The sequence below is a fragment of the Leucoraja erinacea genome, chromosome 18, assembly GCF_028641065.1.
Source record: "Leucoraja erinacea ecotype New England chromosome 18, Leri_hhj_1, whole genome shotgun sequence".
Taxonomy (NCBI): Eukaryota; Metazoa; Chordata; class Chondrichthyes; order Rajiformes; family Rajidae; genus Leucoraja; species Leucoraja erinaceus.
Genome location: NC_073394.1, coordinates 920,975 through 942,249, shown reverse-complemented (window position 1 = coordinate 942,249; position 21,275 = coordinate 920,975). Strand labels below are relative to the sequence as shown.

At 40.8% G+C, this 21,275-nt stretch overlaps 1 protein-coding gene and 1 non-coding gene across 3 annotated transcripts in view; both read right to left on the bottom strand.

Annotated features, from left to right (window-relative positions):
• Positions 1–3,146: 3,146 nt before the first annotated feature.
• ckap5 (cytoskeleton associated protein 5) overlaps positions 3,147–21,275 on the bottom strand; it is a 63,441-nt gene continuing 45,312 nt past the window's right edge. The window contains exons 32-44 of one of the 2 annotated variants that reach the window (XM_055649127.1): positions 20,721–20,914; positions 19,207–19,373; positions 16,293–16,472; positions 14,194–14,314; positions 13,495–13,674; positions 11,960–12,147; positions 9,608–9,686; positions 9,326–9,514; positions 7,735–7,872; positions 6,768–6,851; positions 6,019–6,184; positions 5,341–5,489; positions 3,147–4,267 (exon numbers count right to left, since the gene is read on the bottom strand). In XM_055649127.1, coding sequence (XP_055505102.1) covers positions 4,037–4,267; positions 5,341–5,489; positions 6,019–6,184; positions 6,768–6,851; positions 7,735–7,872; positions 9,326–9,514; positions 9,608–9,686; positions 11,960–12,147; positions 13,495–13,674; positions 14,194–14,314; positions 16,293–16,472; positions 19,207–19,373; positions 20,721–20,914 — 2,066 coding nt within the window. In that variant the 3' untranslated portion in view covers positions 3,147–4,036. Of the gene's footprint in view, positions 4,268–5,340; positions 5,493–6,018; positions 6,185–6,767; positions 6,852–7,734; positions 7,873–9,325; positions 9,515–9,607; positions 9,687–11,959; positions 12,148–13,494; positions 13,675–14,193; positions 14,315–16,292; positions 16,473–19,206; positions 19,374–20,720; positions 20,915–21,275 lie in introns of both variants that reach the window. The other variant, XM_055649126.1, reaches the window with a different exon arrangement.
• On the bottom strand, positions 13,089–13,196 carry LOC129706027 (small nucleolar RNA SNORD67). Its single transcript, XR_008724999.1, has one exon. It is a non-coding gene; the product is annotated as a small nucleolar RNA SNORD67 (small nucleolar RNA).

Here is a 21,275-nt window from a genome sequence, read left to right as displayed (position 1 = left end):
GTTGAGAGGGAGAGATAGATCAGCCATGATTGAATGGGGGAGGAGCCTTGATGGGCAGAGTGGACTAATGCTGCTCCTATCACTTATGACCTTAAACCCGTCTCACGGTGCGAGTTGACCCACGAGGTACCCAGAGTTTAAAACAAATTTAACTCGTGGTAACTACGTACAATTAACGTAGTGGGAACACCGGAACTCGTGGACGCAACTTAGCGACTCGTGGCGCTAACGGCAGGTACCCGTGAAATTTACAGCAAGTAATAAAATGGGCAGGAATATAGGGTTGGCAATCTTCAGTTCCAGCTTAGTTTATAATAATAATAATAATAATAAAGCAGCTATTGAGAGATGCATACCAATTAATGTTCCTATTGGATCTGCAACAATTAACTAACTAATATAAGCTAGTAGGTCGTACTGCTTTATAAACTAATGTCGGTTCCATCACATTGAATGCTATTGTCAGGTTATAAAATACTACAGATGCTGTAAATGTGACTGGTTGGCCTGTCCTGGCCTGGCCAGAGCTGTCATTGTCCTCTATAACTCCATGCCACTGCAGGCATCGTCCGATCCACACTGTCAAATACGCATGGTTGAAATGAATTCTGTGGGCAGCCAAATCCAAGAAGGTTGTTTCCCTGGCCATTGGACATAAAGGTTTGCAACAATATGCCATGCATAGTGGTTGATGCTGCTCCTGGCTTTCTGTGCAGGAAGGAATTGCAAATGTTGGTTTAAACCAAAGATAGACACAAAAAGCTGGAGTAATCAGCAGGACAGGCAGCATCTCTGGAGATAAGGAATGGGTGACGTTTTGGGTCGAGACCCTTCTTCAGACTGAAGAATATGAGACTCTGGCTCTCTTGCTGCTGTCCTCTCTGCCACTAGATGCATCTTGGCAACATGGAGCTGTTTGCTGTTCAAACCCTGTGCATCAGATTCGCAACTCGTCTGCATTTCCTTGGCTATTGTTCCCGTCCTGAATATAACTTCTTTGCAAACCAATGTTGTAGCAGAACCTTGCCACAGCTCCCCCTGCTGAACAATTGCCCAGAAACAGCTCGATGAGGAAGGATGCCGACTCCAGTTCCAAATCAGACCAGCCACTGTGCCCAGCCACACTGGGGCAGCAGACACAGTCTATACACAGGGGCCTCCACTCCCCAACTGAATCATCCTCATCCTCGCAGTGGTGCACTGCCATCTCTTTGGTTACCCTCAGACTATGTGTGATTGGACTTGGCTGGTTTAACCTTACACTAAACGTTATTCCTTATATATCTATACACTGCAATAGCTCAATTGTAATCATGTATTGTCTTTCCACTGACTGGATAACATGCAACAAAATATTTTTACTGTACCTTGGTACACGTGACATTAAGCTAAAGTGAAACAGCCCAGCCCTACACTAGGTGAAGCAGGTAGAGTGGTTATTTGGCTTCATGTATGATTTTAAAATGCTCATTTTGTAAATTAGTGATACTATAAAAAGGAAAATTAAAAAGATTAACCTCAATTTACTTTTAAAAGAGAGTTGAAGATTCCACTTAAACCAAGAGGACATTTTAATGAGCGGGGTTGCTGTGCCCAGTAGTTTCCTCCAGCATGCGTGTAGGCACAGAGAGGAAGGAAACAGTGGATATCTGAAAGAATAGAATCAAAAATTGCAGATGCTGAAAGCCTGAAATGAAAACTAAATGGTAGAAACATCCATCAGGCCAGGTAGCAAAGGAGAAATAACCACCGTGATGATTAAACATTTCCTTGGAACTGTGGCTGTGGTTATTCACCATCTTCCTCAAATTCCTATTCAATATTTACCCCTTCACGATGAACCTATCCTCTGGCCTTCAATTCCCCTACTCTGGGCAAGACGCCGTGTATCTACCTCATCTATTCCTCATTGTTTGTGTTGTGTGTAGGTATGTGTGTTTATATAAATATGATCTATGTGTGTGTGTGTGTGCGCATATACACACACACACATTGAACTTTCTCTCTCATTTATTATATTGTTTACAGTGTACTGTCTTTACATATTCTGTTGTGCTGCTGCCAGCAATAATTTAATTGTTCTACCTGGGACACATGATAAAATACTCTGGACTCTTGACCCACGTCCAAAATACAAAAGTCCTTTGCAAATTAACATACAAAGGCCATTAAAATATAACTGAAACCATAGATATTCTTGTTCCTGAACCTGGATGTTAGTTTTTCCATTCTTCCCGATGGCAGGGTGAAATGAGTGTGTGGCCAGAGTGGTGTGGGTCTGATGATGCTGGCTGCCTTTGAGGCAGTGACCCCGCTCTCGATGGTGGGTATGTGTGGGCAGTGTTCACAATGTTTTACAGCCTTCTTCACTCCTAGGCATTCAAGTTGCTGAACCAGGCCATGACGCAACCAGTCAATGCGCTCTCTACTGTACACCGGTAGAGGTTCAAGAGAATCCTCTCTGCATACCGAATCTCCACAATCTTCTCAGGAAGCAGATGCGTTGAGGTGCTTTCTTTATAATTGCATCAATGTGCTGGGTCCAGGAAAGATCTTCAGAGATATATGCACCTAGGAATTTGAAGCTTTTGACTCTCTCCACCATCATCCTGTCGATATAGACAGGTTTATGGGTCCTCATCCTTCCTCTTCCAAAGTCCACAATCAGTTCCTTGAGTCTTACTGACATTGAGAGCCAGATTGCTGTGCTGGCACCATTTGGTCAGTTGGTCGATCTCACTTCTATACTCATCACCATCTGTGATTCATCCAACAACGGTGGTGTCGTCGGCGAACTTGAAGATGGAGTTGGCACTGTGTGTAGCTACACAGTCGTGAGTATAGAGTAGAGCAGGGGGCTGAGCACGCTGCCTTGAGGTACTCCCGTACTGATTTTTAATGAGGAAGAAGTGTTTTTGCCAATTTTGCCGCCGGTCGATACTCGAGGCATGATACCCGGGTGCCCTCTTAAAGCAGGTGGGAACCTCAGCAATGAGAGGTTAAAGATAGAAACTTGATCTTTGAGCTCACGCTTACCTAATTGATTTGAGGAGAGGAGATGTTGTTCGACTTGCAGAAAGCAGAAGCAAGTCACCTGTAATCAAATCTCACCAGGTTTGAGGGAAACAATAAGTAGAACCCAAATGGATAGAAATATTTATCATTTATTATGTTTATATTAATGCTTCCCTAATGTTGAGAAAAATGTTTTCCAATTGTAAAATTTCTCTGATCATGATCTTTTCATGAACTTTATAAAATGGTAGGCTTACACAGGCCCCTAGCTAGAAAAGTACCAATTTAACAGCTACAACTATACACATTAAAAGTTATTGCTTTAACAGATCTTTAAATTATAGTACAGATTCATTTGGTTAATATTGTAACACAGATTTTTGTTTTTAATTGACTTTATTTAAAAAAAAACACAAATATTCATAACCTCATGCCATGCTTCATGATTCCATACAGAATCAACACATTTCAAAGCAAGTTGATCGATCACAGGAAAGAAAAGGGAAACACAAAACGAGCAATAGTTAAACTTTCTAAAGGAACTAAACAGATAGATCTAGTCAGATAACAGACTTCCTTGTCAATATTTAAAAGGCAGTGCTGCATTAGTCAAGACTAAAGCACAGGGGGCATGGTTTGGATTGACCCACTGGAGCCCCTTTTATCAACCTGATGAAGTGACTGTAAATGGAGATGTGAGCAATACACAGTAGCCAACGTTACTCTGATTCCACCCGGAGCTTCTCCAGTTTGAAAGCAAGTGGAGAACATTAGAGATAACTGAAATAGTTTAACTAGTTTTACAGGAGTTAGTGTGAAAGTGTCCACAAGTTCACAACAGTTCTTAATATCTGGTCTTGCAGTCCAGAAGCCTATATACAGAAATGAATTATGCCACAATATACAGTTATTCACTGTATTGTACATAAAGAAATGATACATACTAGATTAATAGAGGCCAATAGCTATGAAGAGACCTTCTATTTCAACAGACTTCATTGCACCAGTATTCACAGGCTGTCTATTTGCGACTGCTCTTTATTCGTTCCAGTCTTTTCTTCAGATCGTCAAGATTAGTTGCAGAAGTTGTACTACTGTTGGTTTGTGTTGGTGGATGAGATTCTTGCTCTTGGGTACACTCTCGTGAATCTCGAAGATGGGTGAGTTTATTGTGCAGAAGTTCAGATGAAGATGCCACAGTAGGTACGGCTGGTTTGGACAGAAGAGAGGTTGGGGGTTGTCTTTCTTCATGCTGCACCAAGACAAACACGGCAAGTTTGCCAAATTTTGTTTTGATTAGAATACATGCAGGCAAATGGAAATATTAAACTAGCAAGTTAAACTCCTGATGAGAAATGCATTGAAGATCATAAACCCCAAAGCATGAATGATCTGCATAGACTGCTTCACAATTTGGTTTGATGAGGCAACATTCATCCCAGAGGGGAAGATCCTTAAACTATTCAAATTCAACCAGATGACTTCAACCCATCTCTAATCAAATCAAGGTTGAGATTAAAGCCAAAATGTATGACATAATCCAGGTGTAGCCTGACCCATACCAGCCATGGGAGTCAGTTGTACAGCTCAGAAATTAACCCTATAGCTCAACCCAACCAAACCAATTACAGACCCAAGACAGAACGTCCTATAGTCCAGTGAGAATAGACGCAGCCGATGCAGTCTCTCCTCCAACAGCTCCATTATGGGCAACATCCTGGTGAATCTCTACTGCAATCTTTCCAATGCTACCACATCCTTCCTGAAGTGTAGCGAGCAGAACTGAACATAATATCCCTAGTGCAACCTAACTAATGTTTGATGCAGGTAGACACAAAAAGCTGGAGTAACTCAGCAGGATAGGCAGCATCTCTGGAGAGAGGGAATGGGTGACATTTCAGGCAGAGACCCTGCTTCAGCTGCAATATACGTAATGCCTCTGCCTAGGAATGCAAGCATGTCCAACCCACAAGACACCACAAAAGTATTTATTTGTCACATGCACTGGATATGAACCAGAACAATTAGTTTTATTTCAGTAAATGCTGCAACAAAAGAGAGAGAGAGAGAGAGAGAGAACACCTTAGACCGCGAGGGTCTTTAGTGTGGCAGTGGAAAGCACATTTCCTCATTGAAACACTTTAGTTACAGCAAATTATTTTAATTGGATTGAGGAAAGTCTTGTGGCAACAATAAACCTGCTACATCGACGTTACACAAGTGCTAACCTGAAATTGGAAAATGTATATCATTTCATAACAATTTAAATAATTCTACATGATAAAACTACTATGAGCTGAAGGTGACAAAAGAGTTGAACGTTACCTTGGAATTATTTTCTAAGCCACACCGTTGTCGCAGGATTTTTAATCTTTCCAGGTAAACAGCAGGGCCGAGTTCTTCTCCGTTCCCCGAGGGAGGGATGGACGTGGAGCTTGCCACATACGGCATCTCATCTGGAGGCGACGAGAATCCTGCTAAATACACAACCAATAATGAAAAGCAACTTTTCTCATTAGCTCTCAACTTGTGCTCGGCAGCTCTGCCTTGGCCCCATCAAGTGAAAGTGCACTTGGTGGACAATAGCTGACACTAGAATTACCTGTTGCTGATTACCTACTGCACTACTGTCCCTTTGGAATTAGTCTTCCCAATGTGCATTACCTCACGCTTCCCTGGATTAAACCCAGTCTGCCGCTGTTCCGGCCAATCTTCCCGTTCATCTGCACCCCGCTGGATCCTAGGGCAGCCTATCAGATCTACAATTCCACAAATGCCCGTGTCTGCAAACCTAGGAATGATACCACCTACATTCACATCCAATAGTAGCATGTGTGTAGTATGAAATGATTCAGAATAGGAAAATCATAGGAGAAACCTACCATTCTGTTCTAGCACTTTTCCTTACATTTCTTAGTCACCGCACTTAATATTTACATTCTGATTCATGTTTTAATGGTTGAATAATTTATTTTTCAACAAAGAAAGATAAAAAGTTCTTACCAGAACTGGATGAAGAAGATATCCTTCCTTTCCCCTCCCTCTCATTTTCCACAAGTCGCAGACCTCGTTCAATATAATTCTGAAAGAACTGGGAAGATTTCCTCAAGAATGGTTCAATGTCAGCATCCGAGTACTTCTTTCTGTATTCATAGAGTTCTGCTAACCCCTATTCAGAGATGGAAACATAGGCGTTAAAGACAGTAACATACTGACAAAATGTGGGAAGTCAAGTATCACAAAGTCAGGTGGAGGGTTAAATGTTTTAAAATTCCCAAACAAATTGGACTCGAGAACTAGAAATCCAATTCCACAACTATGTGCGTATCAGTAAATAGTGCGACAAAGTACATTAACAAATGTGTAAAAGTAAGTGCGTTAAATGTTAGTGGATTGAATGAGGCCACATGTACTTTGTAAAATGTACGCAATGAGGGAGCCATTGTATTTCTAGACATGCATATTAATAAACACTGGCAGAACAATATCCTTTGGAAAGATTCAGCAAGAAAACATCTTTGTTCATCATTCCTCACCACGGTGGCTGGCAATAAAGTTTTGCACAGTAACAGCAAATAGCAAGTGATCGACCCTTCAATTCATTTCCCTAGATAGTACACATCTAAAAACAGATTGACCTTTTGCACAGTTTTGCACCAAAGTATTTCATTGATGTAAACAACTTCATAATTTAGTCAGCACCATATGAAAGCCAAGAATTTATCTTTTTAAAACTAAAAATAGAAACATACCTCTCTTGTGTTTTCCTTGGAACCAATCTTCTTGAATATTTCTGCCAAAGTTTCACTTATTTTTGCTTTTGATTCTTTATCCTCCTACAAGAAATAAATGAAATGACAATGACCCCAGACGACTTCATTTTTAAATCTTTAAATTAGAATTGCACGTTTATTCTTAGTTGTGATTTAGGGTTTGCTCATTCTACCACTAAATATCAATTTTGTTTTCCAAATTCCTAAATTTCCAAAAATGTCCCCTTTTTAACATTGCTGAAATCAGATACTTTTATTAATGGAACTGCTAATACTAAATGGCTCCATATACTAAATAAAGCTGGAACATTCTTCTTGCAATGCAATGTTTAAAAGCAGAATTAAATCCAACTGCTTTATTTAGTGCGAGATTCATAATAATCGGTGGCAACACCACCGTTGTTGAACAAATTACAGATGATGAGTCGGAGTATAGAAGTGAGATCGGTTGACTGACCAAATGGTGCCAACACAACAACCTGGCTCTCAATGTCAGTAAGACCAAAGAACTGATTATGTTCCCTGGTCTTCACGGTTTTGACCTCCCCATCATCTAAGGGACTTACAGGAGACGCTGCCTGAAAAAGGTAGCCAGCATCAGAGACCCACACCACCTTGGCCACAATCATTTCACCCCTGCCATAGGGGAGGTGGTACAGGAGCCTGAAAACTGTAACGTCCAGGTTCAGGAACAGCTTCTTACCCACAGTCATCAGGTTATTAAACACTACAACCTCCAATAAGCTCTGAACTACATAGAATATTATTACACTCTTATTGTACATACATACGCATAAAAAACAAACAATAATAACAATACATTCTGTTGTGCTGCTGCAAGAAAACATCTCATTCTTAAACTGTGAACATGTCATTGTTCTATCTGGGACATAGGACAATAAAACACTCTTGGTCAAATGTGATGCTTTTTCAGTTCAATACGTACTATTGTGGAACCACCCTTTTCTGTTTCCGAGTCAGTCTTTCCACCTGACAAACCCACTGAGTGTTTAATGACACGCCGTAGATGAGCCTCGAGCTCAGATTCATTCTTGTTCTCAATCAGTGTCAGATGATCCATAATCTGGTGCAGGGAGAACATTTTACACAAGTTGAGCATTGTGGCCATTTTGTTTTCCAACTTGCTAGTTTTCAATTCTGATCATCTTATGGACAGTACTATCTGACCCGATTCCATAACATACAAAACAAAGCTTTGTGGCAACAATAAACCAATTAGGTTTCAAATCTTTCAGTTATCTCGTTCATTTAATAAACATTCCCAACGAGACTGCATTGAGTGTCAATCTTTGAATTCTCTGCAACTCAAAATAATCCTTCACCACAGTAAAAGAAAAAGGTTCCTGGAACCAAAACAAGCCACATTAGTGCTGAGGCCATTACTAATGAACTACACTTCTCCCCATCCTCACAGGTCAAACCTCCAAAGAGAAACAAAGTGAACAAATTCTCCATTGAAGTTTGAGGAAGAAGCTGGAACACAAGGCCATTTAGATGGGAGAGTGCCCTGACCCTAACCCCGCAGTTGGCCAGGCACCATCTTTCTCCTCAAACACAGGGTCAAATATAAGCTATCCCAAGGAGACAACATGGACAATAAAGTTATGAAATCCCAGGTCAGTTCTGGGTTGAGAGGTCAAAGCTGCATTAGTGCAGCCAAATGCTAGCATGTCATTACCCAGTTGCATGCACGCTCAGAACATTAATGTTTCCTTCATGCCACATGAGGCCTTCAATTAGTCTTTCATCATGGAAGCCTACTCATTCATGTATTATAACCACTCTTCCTAGAAGACTTCCTTTTTCCATTTTGTCAAGACGCTGGCAAAATTAATATTTATTGTCCATTTCCAAATGCCCTTAAGGAAGCAGTGAGCCATCTTTGAATCTTTGTAGCCCTGCTAAATCCAGTTGGGTATAGGCTTGAGGAATTCAGACTAATAGGCAATGATTCACTCCAAGTGTGCCTGGTGTGCAGCTTTGTAAGGGTAGTTGCTGGTGATGCTCTCACCTTGTCCTGTATGGTTTGCTGGCGAGTAGCTTCACTGATCCACTACAATTCTACACATTGTTGCCAGGGTATTTCTAAATCTGCTTCATGCTTCCACCATTCTGTTTTGGTGTTTTGATTTACTAAATGCCTTCTGCAATCAAGTATGTTCCTCGACTCAACCATAACCTGAGAATTACATGCAATGGCTTCCCTTCACTCTCATTAACTTTAATGTCCTTAAACTATTTGTCAGTTGCATGCTCTTGATATTATCCAGTTGCCTTGCAGAAACCCAAAGAAAGGCTGACCAAATATTGTATAAATCACAAACGCTATCTGATTATTCAAAACATGAATACAAGAGCAAGAAATTTGCAACATGAACTGAAATAGGCAGGATTACCCAGTTTCCTCGCGGCATACCTTGCAAAACGCACACTTTAGGCATTGTCGTTTTGTTACATTGAGAGATCAACAACTGCATCACTTCTTAAACCTAAAAATATTCCATCAGTCAACAAACCTTTGGTCCCAGGAGCTTGTATAGTGCATGCAGCAATGTCTTCTGTGTTCTCATGGGAAGGTCACATTTCATCTGCTTTAACCTCTCCTTTGGAAAGACTCGCATGAAATTGTGTAAATCCAAAAGTATTCTGTCGACGTTAACATCGTTGATGTTATTTGGGAGAAGACGTATCACCCGCCACAAGCACTAATCAAAGAGGAAGTGTTTAAATATGTTACAAAGACGAATGTCAACATACATTGCTGATTTTGTTTTTAAATTATTACTTTCATACATTACCTTCAATATTAGCTCAGAAAACTTAGGAGAGTTATTTGGAGTAGCGAGAAGACTATCTTGCAGAAGTACAATCAGGGAACTGCAAAAGAATGTTCATTTAAACAAAACTGAAAAGTACATGATCATGCCCAAACACTAATGATTTCTACAAAGGAATGTATATACTGTTCCCAACAGAAATAATGGTATAGATTCATGGCATTTAAAGCTATTTAAGGAAAAACTCGTAAATCAAGCCAAATTTAAAAGCAGTAACAAACCAAAAACCTGCACGCAGGATTTGTTCAACAGATGTACAGAGATATTTGTCATACAAATTGCTGAGAATTTATGCCATGAAGAATCGTTATTAGAAAACAGAAAAATAGGTGCAGGAATAGGCCATTTGGTCCTTCGAGCCAGCACTGCCATGCAATATGATCATGGCTGATCATCCAAAATCATTACCCCGTTCCTGCTTTTACCCCATATCCCATGATTCCTTTAGCCCCAAGAGCTAAATCTAACTCGCTCTTGAAAACATCCAATAAATCGGCCTCCACTGCCTTCTGTGGCAGAGAGTTCCACAGATTCACAACTCTGGGTGAAAACGTTTTTCCTCATCTCAGTCCTAAATGGCCTACCCTCATTCTTAAACTGTGAACACTGGTTCTGGACTCTACCAAACATCAGGAACAATTTTCCTGCATCTAGCTTGTCCAAACCTATAAGAATTTTAGATGTTTCTCATCCTTCTAAATTCCAGTGAATACAAGCCCAGTCGAATCATTCATCATAAGTCAGTCCCACCATCCCGAGAATTAACCTGGCAAACCTATGCTGCACTCCCTCAATAGCAATAATGTCCTTCCTCAAATTAGGAGACCAAAATTGCACACAATACTCCAGGTGCAGTCTCACCAGGGCCCTGCACAACTGCAGTAGGACCTCCTTGCGCCTAAACTCAAATCCTCTCGCAATGAAGGCCAACATGCCATTAGCCTTCTTCACTGCCTGCTGTACCTGCATGCTTACTTACAGTGACTGATGTACAAGCACACCCAGGACTCATTGTACCTCCCCTTTTCCTAATCTGACTCCATTCAGATAATAATCTGCCTTCCTGGTCTTGCCACCAAAGTGGATAAACTCGCATTTTTCCACATTATACTGTATCTGCTATGCATCTGCCCACTTACCCAACCTATCCAAATCACCCTGCAGCCTCATCGCAGCTCACACTGCCACCCAGCTTTGCGTCACCTGCAACCTTGGAGATTACATTTAATTTTCTCATCTAAATCGTTAATATATATTGTAAAGAACTGGGATCCCAGCACCGGGCCTTGCGCCACCCCATTAGTCACTGCCTGCCATTCTGAAAAGGGCCTGTTAATTCCTACTCTTTGCTTCCTGTCTTCCAACCAGTTCTCTATCCATGTCAATATCCTACCCCCAATACCATGTGCTCTAATTTTACACACTGATCTCTTGTGTGGGACCTTGTCAAAGGCTTTTTGAAAGTCCAGATACACCACATCCACTGGCTCTCCCTTATCTATTCTACTTGTTACATCCCCACAAAATTCTAAACAATTACTCAAGCATGAATACCTCTTCATAAATCCATGCTGACTTTTATCGATCCCATCACTGCGTTCCAAATGATCAACTCAACTCAAGCATCTTCCCCACCACCGATGTCCGGCTAATTGGTCTACAATGATCACCAATGCATTCTCCGGCCAATATCTATTCCTCTTTCTTGGATTTAACAATATCCTTGATTTCCCTCGTCAGCCAGGGTTGAGCAGCCTTCCCCATTTTATTTTTTCCCCGGACAGGGATGAACAATTTTTTTGGAGTTCTTCCATGCGGTCTTTAAATCTTTGCCATTGCATCTCCACCGTCAACCCTCGAAGTATAATTTGCCAGTCTATCCTAGTCAATTCCCGTCTCATACCTTCAAAGTCTCCTTTCTTTAAGTTCAGGTCCCTCGTCTCTGAATTAACCATGTCACTTTCCATCCTAATGCAGAATTGCACCATATTCTGGTCACTGTTGCCCATGCTGCTTTGCACAACAAGATCGCAAACTAAACCTTCCTCATTACATAATACCCAGTCTAGGATGGCCTGCCCTCTAGTCGGTTCCTCTACATATTGGTTTAAAAAAACCCACCCAGTATACATTCCAGGAAATCTTCCTCCTATGCAATGTTACCAATTTGGTATTGTGCAAGACCAGCTCTACTCCTCAGGTTGTCAAGATATTTTGCCAACAAATATTCCCAAACCAAGACCCAGAAAGATTAGCTTCAAGAAATCTAATCTGTAATGCAATGTTGTTACATCACTAATATTTTTTCTTTACCTCAAAATATTGGTTGGATCAGATTTTTCCAAGACTTTTACCATTAGCAGATTGATTGATCGTATAACTTGTGGACCTTCATCCAAATCTTCCAAGCGCGAATCCAACATTAATAATATTAATCCATGCATTAAATCCTTCAGCACTCCCATCGAAGCCTCCTTGGCCAATGGCTCTATTTGGAATAACTGAAGAAAAAAAAAACCTCATTGGATCAGGTAATTAGATGATTGCACCAAAGCAACAAGTCAATGACGATCCAAAGAAAGGAAGAGGGGTCTTGACCCGAAACGTCACCCACTCCTCTCCAGAGATACTGCCTGTCCCGCTGAGTTACTCCAGCTTTTTGTGTCTTTCCTCGGTTTAAAGCAGCATCTGCAGCTCCTTCTTACACATTGCTGATCCAAAGCTTGGTTGCAGCGTAGGAAGCCAAGGCAATAGTAAGGGAAGAAGCCTATGCATGATTACAATGCTATATTGATCAGCTGGGCCAAGAAATGGCAGATGTTGTTTAATTCAGATAAATACGAAGAGTTCTATTTGATGGGACAAACGCAAACAGTTGTTGCACAGTAAACAGTAGGCCCTGGGGAGTGTTGTTGAATAGAGACCCATGGGTGCAGGTTGATAGTTCCATGAAGGCGGATGCAAAGGTGGCCGGGACGGGTGAAGGAAGAGATGGGCATGCTTACCTAGGTTGGTCATGGTATTGAATCCAGGAGTTGGGATATTATGAAGGGTAGGAGGCAGAAGGAGACCGTGTGAAAATATTTTAAAAATCATGAAGGTCATAGAAATGGAGATTATGCCAGGATAGGATTGCGTAAAACTAGACGGCATAGGCTTAAGGTGAGAGGGATACGATTTACAAGGGACAACCTTTTTCACATAAAGGGTGGTGCGTATATGGAACGAGCTGCCTGAGGAAGTGGTAGTGGCAGGTACAATTACAACATTTAAATGTCACCTTACCAGACAGATGGATAGGAAAGGTTTACTGGGCTGCCGACCTCTATGACTAATATTATGCACAATATTTTACAACTCCACAATTTTTTCTTTAAAGAGAGAATGAAGCAGAGATCTTGTGCAAAAAAACTTTACTCTTTCATTTTGCATACAGACTGTTTGTGAGTCAGATGGCCCCTGTGCACAATGCTTAGTCTTCAGGGTTCAGAAGGAGTAGCTATACCACTGTACAACTACTCCTTGAATAGTGCAACTCATCACTCTCACATTTCCATTATTCTAGAACATTCCAACTTTAATATGCAATCTAGAGCTAAATAAACCTAATTTATGATTTAATTCAGAGCATTATTTCCTGGTGTAGTCTAGAAAATTCAAATTTGGCATATTTGTACCACTGTCAAATGTGCTCCTTTTTTGGCAGTGTGCATGGGCCATAACAGCCACTGGAAGTTCAACGTTTAATCTTAGTTACAAGCTAAATCAGTCTAATATAAACCTGGAACAAAAATCTGTACCAAAAAAAGTAGCATTGCAACATTCCAAAATAGCATTGAAAACCATACCGTGATCATGTTCCCAATAATACAGCTGTAAAGCTTTAGGATTTCACTCTTGTTAAGTTTCTCATCAGCCATATGAGTATTGTATATTAATCGTAGCTGCATGAAGGTTGCAATCAGAAACTGGTCAATGTGGCCAGACATGGCATCAACTTTGCTCTCCTGTCGCAAAACTTCATCAATCTGAAAACAATACACACTCAAGTTACAAAACCATCTGAACTCTACATAATGGATCCAGAATACCCACACCACATTGACTCTTCAATAACATACATTTTATCTCTGTACCACCCACTCGACTGACATCAGTCTGAAGAAGGGTCTCGACCCGAAACATCACCCACTCATTCAACCAGGGAGTAATAAGTCCCGAGATGTTGTTCTGCACTATTAGAACCATCAGGAACATTTCCCATTTAGCACAGTTTCTAAACATTTTACCCAAGAGAATAGGTATTAATAATAAAATAGTGTAAGAAAGAACTACAGATGCTGGTTTAAATCAAAGGTAGACACAAAATGCTGGAGTAACTCAGCGGGTGAGGCAGCATCTCTGGAGAGAAGGAATGGGCGACGCTCTGGGTCGAGACCCTTCTTCAGACTGATGTCAGGGGAGGGGCTGTTACATAGATAAAATAGTCATGTTTAATTATTCACATGGTTATACTGCTAAGACCATAAGCAGCGCTGGGATCCTACCTGGGCAAGAGCTTGGATGCTGGTGTTAATTTCACTACTTGCCACCTGAGATACAACAAAATTGATAGTAGAATCAGTGGTGCCATGCATCTCATCATAGTGTGGAGAAACTGAACGATTTCTGAAATATTGAAGGAAATGCAAGGTGAAGAGCAAAGTCAATGCCACAGAATCACAACAGCTATGGTGTAGAGGTGGCCATGAAACACCATCATGCCTGGTCCCTGAAATACCAATTAATTCAACCTGCCTCTTCCCATATTGTCACCTTTGAATGGCACAATTGAAACTGCCTCCATTACTCTCCATGGCAGTACATTTCAAATTCTAGCCTCTTTCCTCGATTCATGGTTTGTTCTCGTCACTTGCATTCCATCTGCTTATAAAACGATATTTGTCCAGACAGCCAGTTTTACCATCAATGTTAAATTGACTGGCATGATATGACTGGATTTATTCCTGTCATTTTTTCTGCGTGACATTTACAACTCCAATTCCTCAGGCACCACCTCCTTTTTATTTGGAGCATTAGAGCTTTCCTCAACCTTAAGAGGATACATGGTCAATAAAGATGAGATGCAATCCAAGTGTAGATGGCCTTTCTTGCACTTATTCGACTTTTAAAATTCATCCAACATTTTATCTTTATCTTCATTTGCTGGGACTCCAGCAATTTCCTTCTTGGGACAAGACCAACGTGTCAGTTACATTCTCCACCTACTGGACTAGGCTTTTTCATCTCCAATTAGTCCCAATTTTGTTCTTCATAAATATTTTCTGTTGACAAGACTAGAAACAAATTACATGCCCTCATTTCTATCGACCCTAGCATTTTCTCACCTTTGTTCCTTCCTCCACTTAGTGAAAGGCTGCACCTCAGGCACTGGATACTCACACATAGATTAAAGCTCCCGCTTCTCAAACTCTCTTCCAACAATTCCCCTTTTTCTACCAGGGCGTTGGCTCGATGTACAACAACTTAAAGTTTACCCCCTCGTCTACAATACTATGAACACTCTCATAAATGTTCTTTACCCTGGTAGCTAGATGGCAACACATTGCAGCAACTCACATTGATGTGCGCAGATAACCCGAGCATAGAAATATAGAAACTAGGTGCAGGAGTAGGCCATTCAGCCCTTCGAGCCTGCACCGCCATTCAATATGATCATGGCTGATCGTCTAACTCAGTACCCTGTACCTGCCTTCTCTCCACACCCTCTGATCCCTTTAGCCACAAGGGCCACATCTAACTCCCTCTTAAATATAGCCAATGAACTGGCCTCAACTACCCTCTGTGGCAGAGAATTCCAGAGACTCACCACTCTCTGTGTGAAAAATGTTTTCCTCATCTCAGTCCTAAAAGATTTCCCCCTTATCCTTAAACTGAGCAGAAAGGCGCAATCACAAAAGTATGGAATTGCTAAGTCTACACGTCCACTTACATGCCACATATAAACATGCATCATCCCACCTGCAGCGGGTCATTGTTGGTTGCTCCTCATGTACTTTTATATTTAGAGTTTGCATTATTACCATCAAAATGTACAAATGGCTACTCACAACCAGGCTCTAGAGAGGGTCCAGAGAAGGTTTACAAGAATGGTCCCAGGAATGAGTAGGTTAACATATGATGAGCGTTTGACGGCATAGGGCCTTGTACGTGCTGGAGCTTTTGGGGGACCTTATTGAAACGTACAGAATAGTGAAAAGCTTGGATAGAGTGGATGTGGAGAAGATGTTTCCACTAGTGGGAGAGCCTAGGACTAGAGGTCATAGCCTCAGAATTGAAGCACATTCCTTTAGGGAGGAGATGAGGAAGAATTTCTTTGGTCAGAGGGTGGTGAATCTGTGGAATTCTTTGCCACAGTAGGCTGTGAAGGCCAAGTCAATGGATATTTTTAAGGCATAGATAGATTGATTAATGAACCAGATTAAAAGTTTAAATGAAATATACAAGTTTGGGAAAGCTGCAGGATACACACTGCAGCGCAACTGAACAAATAAAACAGTAGAATTTTAGATTACCAACTAAATCTTCACTCAATACAACGTGTTCAACCATGTTTCAAGCCTCCTGCACGACATTAGTTACTTACTTTGGTTCTGGAATGCAAACTGGTTCATAGAGCTCATCAAGCTGGTGCTGCACCAGATCTGGTAGCTCACATCTACCAGCATGGTTGTCATTTTCTATTTTATCAAGATCCAGTTGGAATTCTCTTGGAATCGTGTGAGTAGACTCCGATGCGGACTGTGCATTATTGCAACGTGCTTGACTGCAAGAAATAAGTGGGAAATCTTTTTTAATCATTTTTATTACAACATGAAAAAACGGCAAAGTGCTGGAGGTGGTTTTAAAATTACTTTTAAAACTAGGTGAGCTGCTGGATGAAGCATTGTATTAAACCAGATCCTGGTGCATAGATTTAACATCTGAAACAAACCAAGTAGTTCAAGCCATTGCGATACATCTTGGTTTCTGAGATTGTTAGAATGGAAGAACTGCGATACTAGTCACAAATGGCAGCCCTTGCGCTGGTTTGAAAGCAGAACACTGCCAACCAACAATTAAGAATATGTTTTACTCACATTCGATATGTTCGATACATTATTCTTTCCAGGGAAATGCGGTGAAAGAAGTCAGAACATAGATTTAGACAAAATAATAGAGCAAATAAGCACGATTATAAAAGCAATACAGGGCACAACAAAGGTTAAGCAACAGAAACAGTATTTGGTCTCAATATAAATTTCTTACAGCAATTACTGTAGTAGAGTTTGAGTTCACCACAAGCATTCAATACCCGACCCTTGCAGGCACATTAGACTTATCTCAAATTAATTTAATACCTAGAAATGAACCCATCCTTGCTGACAGATGAAGATTGGATGAATTTTAAAAAGCAGTGTCGTGGGCAAATGTCTTGGGATAACCACAGGTTAGTTCCGCACCAGTTGTGATGACGGACTTTGTTGAAACAAATCAATCCCCAAAATTAGCACATTGTATCTCTATTGGTACATGGTCACTTTCTACCTTCAAATCTTACAATGGTATCACAGCAAAATTAGCCAAATACACAACCACTTGAATTGGACATTCGGGCCTCACAATGGACTAAATCCCTTCCCCGCAGATCAAACCTCTCTGCAACAGAAGGCAGTGGAGGCCAATTCACTGGATGTTTTCAAGAGAGAGTTAGATTTAGCTCTTAGGGCTAACGGAATCAAGGGATATGGGGAAAAAGCAGGAATTGGGTACTGATTTTACATGATCAGCTATGATCATATTAAATGGCGGTGCTGGCTCGAAGGACATTGACCAGCCGGTGCTGGTTGCTCAACCTCGGCCCCGAGGGCGTCCCCCCTCACGACTCCCTCCACCTGTCACTCCACCTTTTTTCCCGCCGGCCCCTCGACCTGTCCCTCCACCTACGCCCCCGCAAGCCCCGGGATCTGCTGACTTCCGAACGCGGGCCGGCCGGGTCGTGCGCCCGCCGGTGCGTTTTGTGCCTCTGGTTCTGGGGGGGGGGGGTTGCACCTATATTTCCACGTTTCTATCCTGTATATTAAAGTCCTACAGCCATTAATGACTTTATTAAAATAATTCCTCAGATACAAATCATAATCGCAAGCTCAAGCTTTAATTGCTAAACCAAGCTTGGCTTTAAAGGACATACTTGTTGCATTATTCCAAACTGGAATATGCACTTTTTCTTGAAGAACATCAGTTTGAAAAAGTCAATTTCCAACAGCTCTGTTTTACAAAGGAAATGAAAAAGGAAATTTGACAGCCATTAAGCCATTTCCACTGCTCCCACTTTTCAAGATTTCACTCCTGCACCTTCTCACCTACAGAAAACTCACTTGCACCCCCCTTTTGCAAAGGGCCACACATCCAAAAGATTGCTTGTTTTTTCTATTGGATGCCGTCTGATCTGATGGGGTTTGCCTGCATTTTCTGTTTCTGGTGAGCTTTGCTTGCATGCTGCGGCAATCATAAAATAACTGCATACGATACAAGGATTGGCAGCATTTTTCAAAGTTACAGATTCAATTCTGCCAAGGCCTTCCTCTTCTTCTTGCGTATGGCTTGCACAGCCTAAAGTTGCAGGTCAACTTGTTATATTTGATCTATTTGTTTGTGCACGTTGGGTTAAAGCCTGATTACAACCGTGCTACACCAGAAGTAGTAACTAACTGCACTTTAAGATCAAGGCTGTCTGTGACCTAATATGGCACAGAGATGATATTGCAAACCATTGTTTTGTGTCAGGAGCCTTCAGACTGAACTTCTTTGACTTCCATCAAAACTTGCTTTCATCAAATTACAACACACTTAAACAAGGCAAACGTTTTACAGGCAGTCAGGCCAATTCCAAGTTTGTACACTTAATCACTTGGAAGGCAAAAAGCAGTGGTAATAAAAATAGCATTACAAGCTGGAACCAAAACAAGGTAGAGACTCCAGGGTAAAAGTTGTAATGTCAATAACCACAATAGTTTTCCTACTGAATGTAGTTGCAGATAATGAGAGCTATCAAAGGATGCAGTGTGTATTGGATCAGTTACAGATGAGTGGTGTTTAATACGAGCAAGTGTGAGGTGCTGTACTTTGGGAGATCAAATCGATGGGGAATGGATACAGTTAATAGTAACATGGGCCAAGCCACCAACATTTGGAAAGCAGTATCATCAGATTGGTAGTCCAATGGATTTGGATCCTACTTCAAAAACAGAAAATAAAGAGTTTGCAAAAATAAAAAGTCTCAAGAAAACCAAAGATTGGAGTGGGACATTTGGCATGAATTTAGGATGCTGTATGGCCAAGTAAAACCAGGGTTGAAATTTGTAGCAGCCTGGAAACAAATTGGGGATCATCACACAATTCAGTTGAACACCCTCAAAGAGCCAATCCAGCATAGGATCTTCAAAGTGGTTCAATGTTTTAATGATCCCAATACTGACTAATCAAGATCATGCAACCGGATGAGGAGACACAATACATACTTCAGTTTAGACGGCACATCCTCACAGCCCTTTCGTGGCATGCCTGCATTCTGATTTGTTCCCGGTGGTCTCTGCGTCTTCTCCTCTTGTTTTACAGATACAGTCGAAGGCTTTTTAGCTGATCTTTTAATTCTTTCCTCTAACATGCTCATCTCTTTTTCAGAAAGCTAGAAATTAAAAATAGGTCCAAGTAAATAAGACATGAACAGATTCATATGGTAACTATAAATTGATCAAAATAACACTGTTTAAAAGTACAATCTGTACAATAATTTAAAACAATGAACTTAACTTCCAGCATCTTACTAATCAGTGACAAGATAGTTTTAACTCTGATTAGTCTATCACAAAAGCCAGAATGAATGCAAAGATTGGCATAATATTGACACTACTAAAAATGGTTGAGTTTAAAAATAATCATAATTGAAAAGATGACCAAATGAAATTAACTGTGGGCATTAATCGAAACAAGAAAAGCACCAATAAGAATGAATGTGCCCACATGACCCAGATGTCCAAAGGAGGCAATCGAAAAAAAGTATCAAAGTGCTAATGCTTAGTATTTGACGGTTCTTGTACTGCATGGTCAATTACAGGGAGACCTTGCCGGACCTCAAACCTGACTGGCGTGTAAAACAAGCTTAAGGAGTACTTCAAAAAAGTGCCATTAATTTGGAACAACTTGCCACTCAAACACTTTTCTATAATGGTCCATACATACAAATCCCAACTTGAAAATGAGTCATCTTATCAAGCAAAATCCTACCATAGACAAGTCAGTTTCTCTCAGGAATCTCAATAAACGTTTGTCCCTGCGTCCCGACAAGGTCAAACCATCCTTAAAGTGACAGCCCAAACTTAGTTAAACTACTATGTTCCTGGTTCTCACATCTTATAATTGACTCCACCATTTACATATCATCAATGCCCGATCTATTAAGCTTTGTCACCGTTTATCATGGCCAAACCTTGTATATTTCCCAGAAGTATACTGTGTAGAAGTACCACACAATATTCAGATCTGAAAATTGCACCTTACAGCTCAAAACTATTAGACCAGACGAATATATTTCTAGAAACCAGAAACTGCAGATGATGGTTTACAAAAAAAGACAAAGTACTGGAATAACTCAGCAGGTCAGGCAGCAGCTTCTCTAAAGAGAGATGTTTTGGGTTGCGAGCCGAATGGTGCCTGATGGAATTTGCTCATGTTCCCTTAACATTATGCTGTGTAAGCATAATAATTCGCAGAAGAGTTGTTTGTTACATTAAGGTTCTTCTAGTTGCAGTTTCATTAATTACATTGATGGCATTAATCCGACTAGAAATCAAGGATGTCAAAAGATGAATTAAATAAAATGCATGGAATTAACAAATTGCCATTTTTTAATAGAAAACTGAAAATATTTCATTTATACTAAAGCTCAATCATTCTCAATTTTCTTGCATTTCGTAGATCAAGCTTTTTTGACCACATTCTGATCTTTTCTTGCTCATGATAAAGAGATACTTACATTCCCAACCAATTTATAAACTTGATCGCCACATATGTTGTAGACAGTAACCACAGTATTTAAAGCAGCATTACGGACAGATGTGTCTCTGTCTCCAATCTGACTTGCTATTTCTTTGAGTGCTTTGGCTGGAGTTGGCTGGCAAACATTCAAATCATGAACTTCAATTAAAGAACCCAGCTCCTCTAAGCATTCTGAAAAATAACAAACAAAAATGTATCTTTTAAATATATCTACTGCGCTACAATACGTTCAATGATCAATCCTTGAGACTATACATACCTGTGCTAGTAATTAAACAGTTTTGTTTTATGAAGCAGAGTAATTCAAGAATGCAATCTTGTGGAGAGGTGAGATGAGGGAGGGGGGGGGGGGGGGGGGGGGGGGGGGGGTGAGGGTGGGTGGAAGGACGGTGGCTGGAGAATTTTAGCTACAAAACATTCTTCACTTCTCCCATCTTCCACCAGCAACATGATCATCAAGCTAACAGCCAACATTCTGCAATAAGAAATAGGAGTGCTGGCATGCACACACTTCAGCGTCCATTTTAAGGCA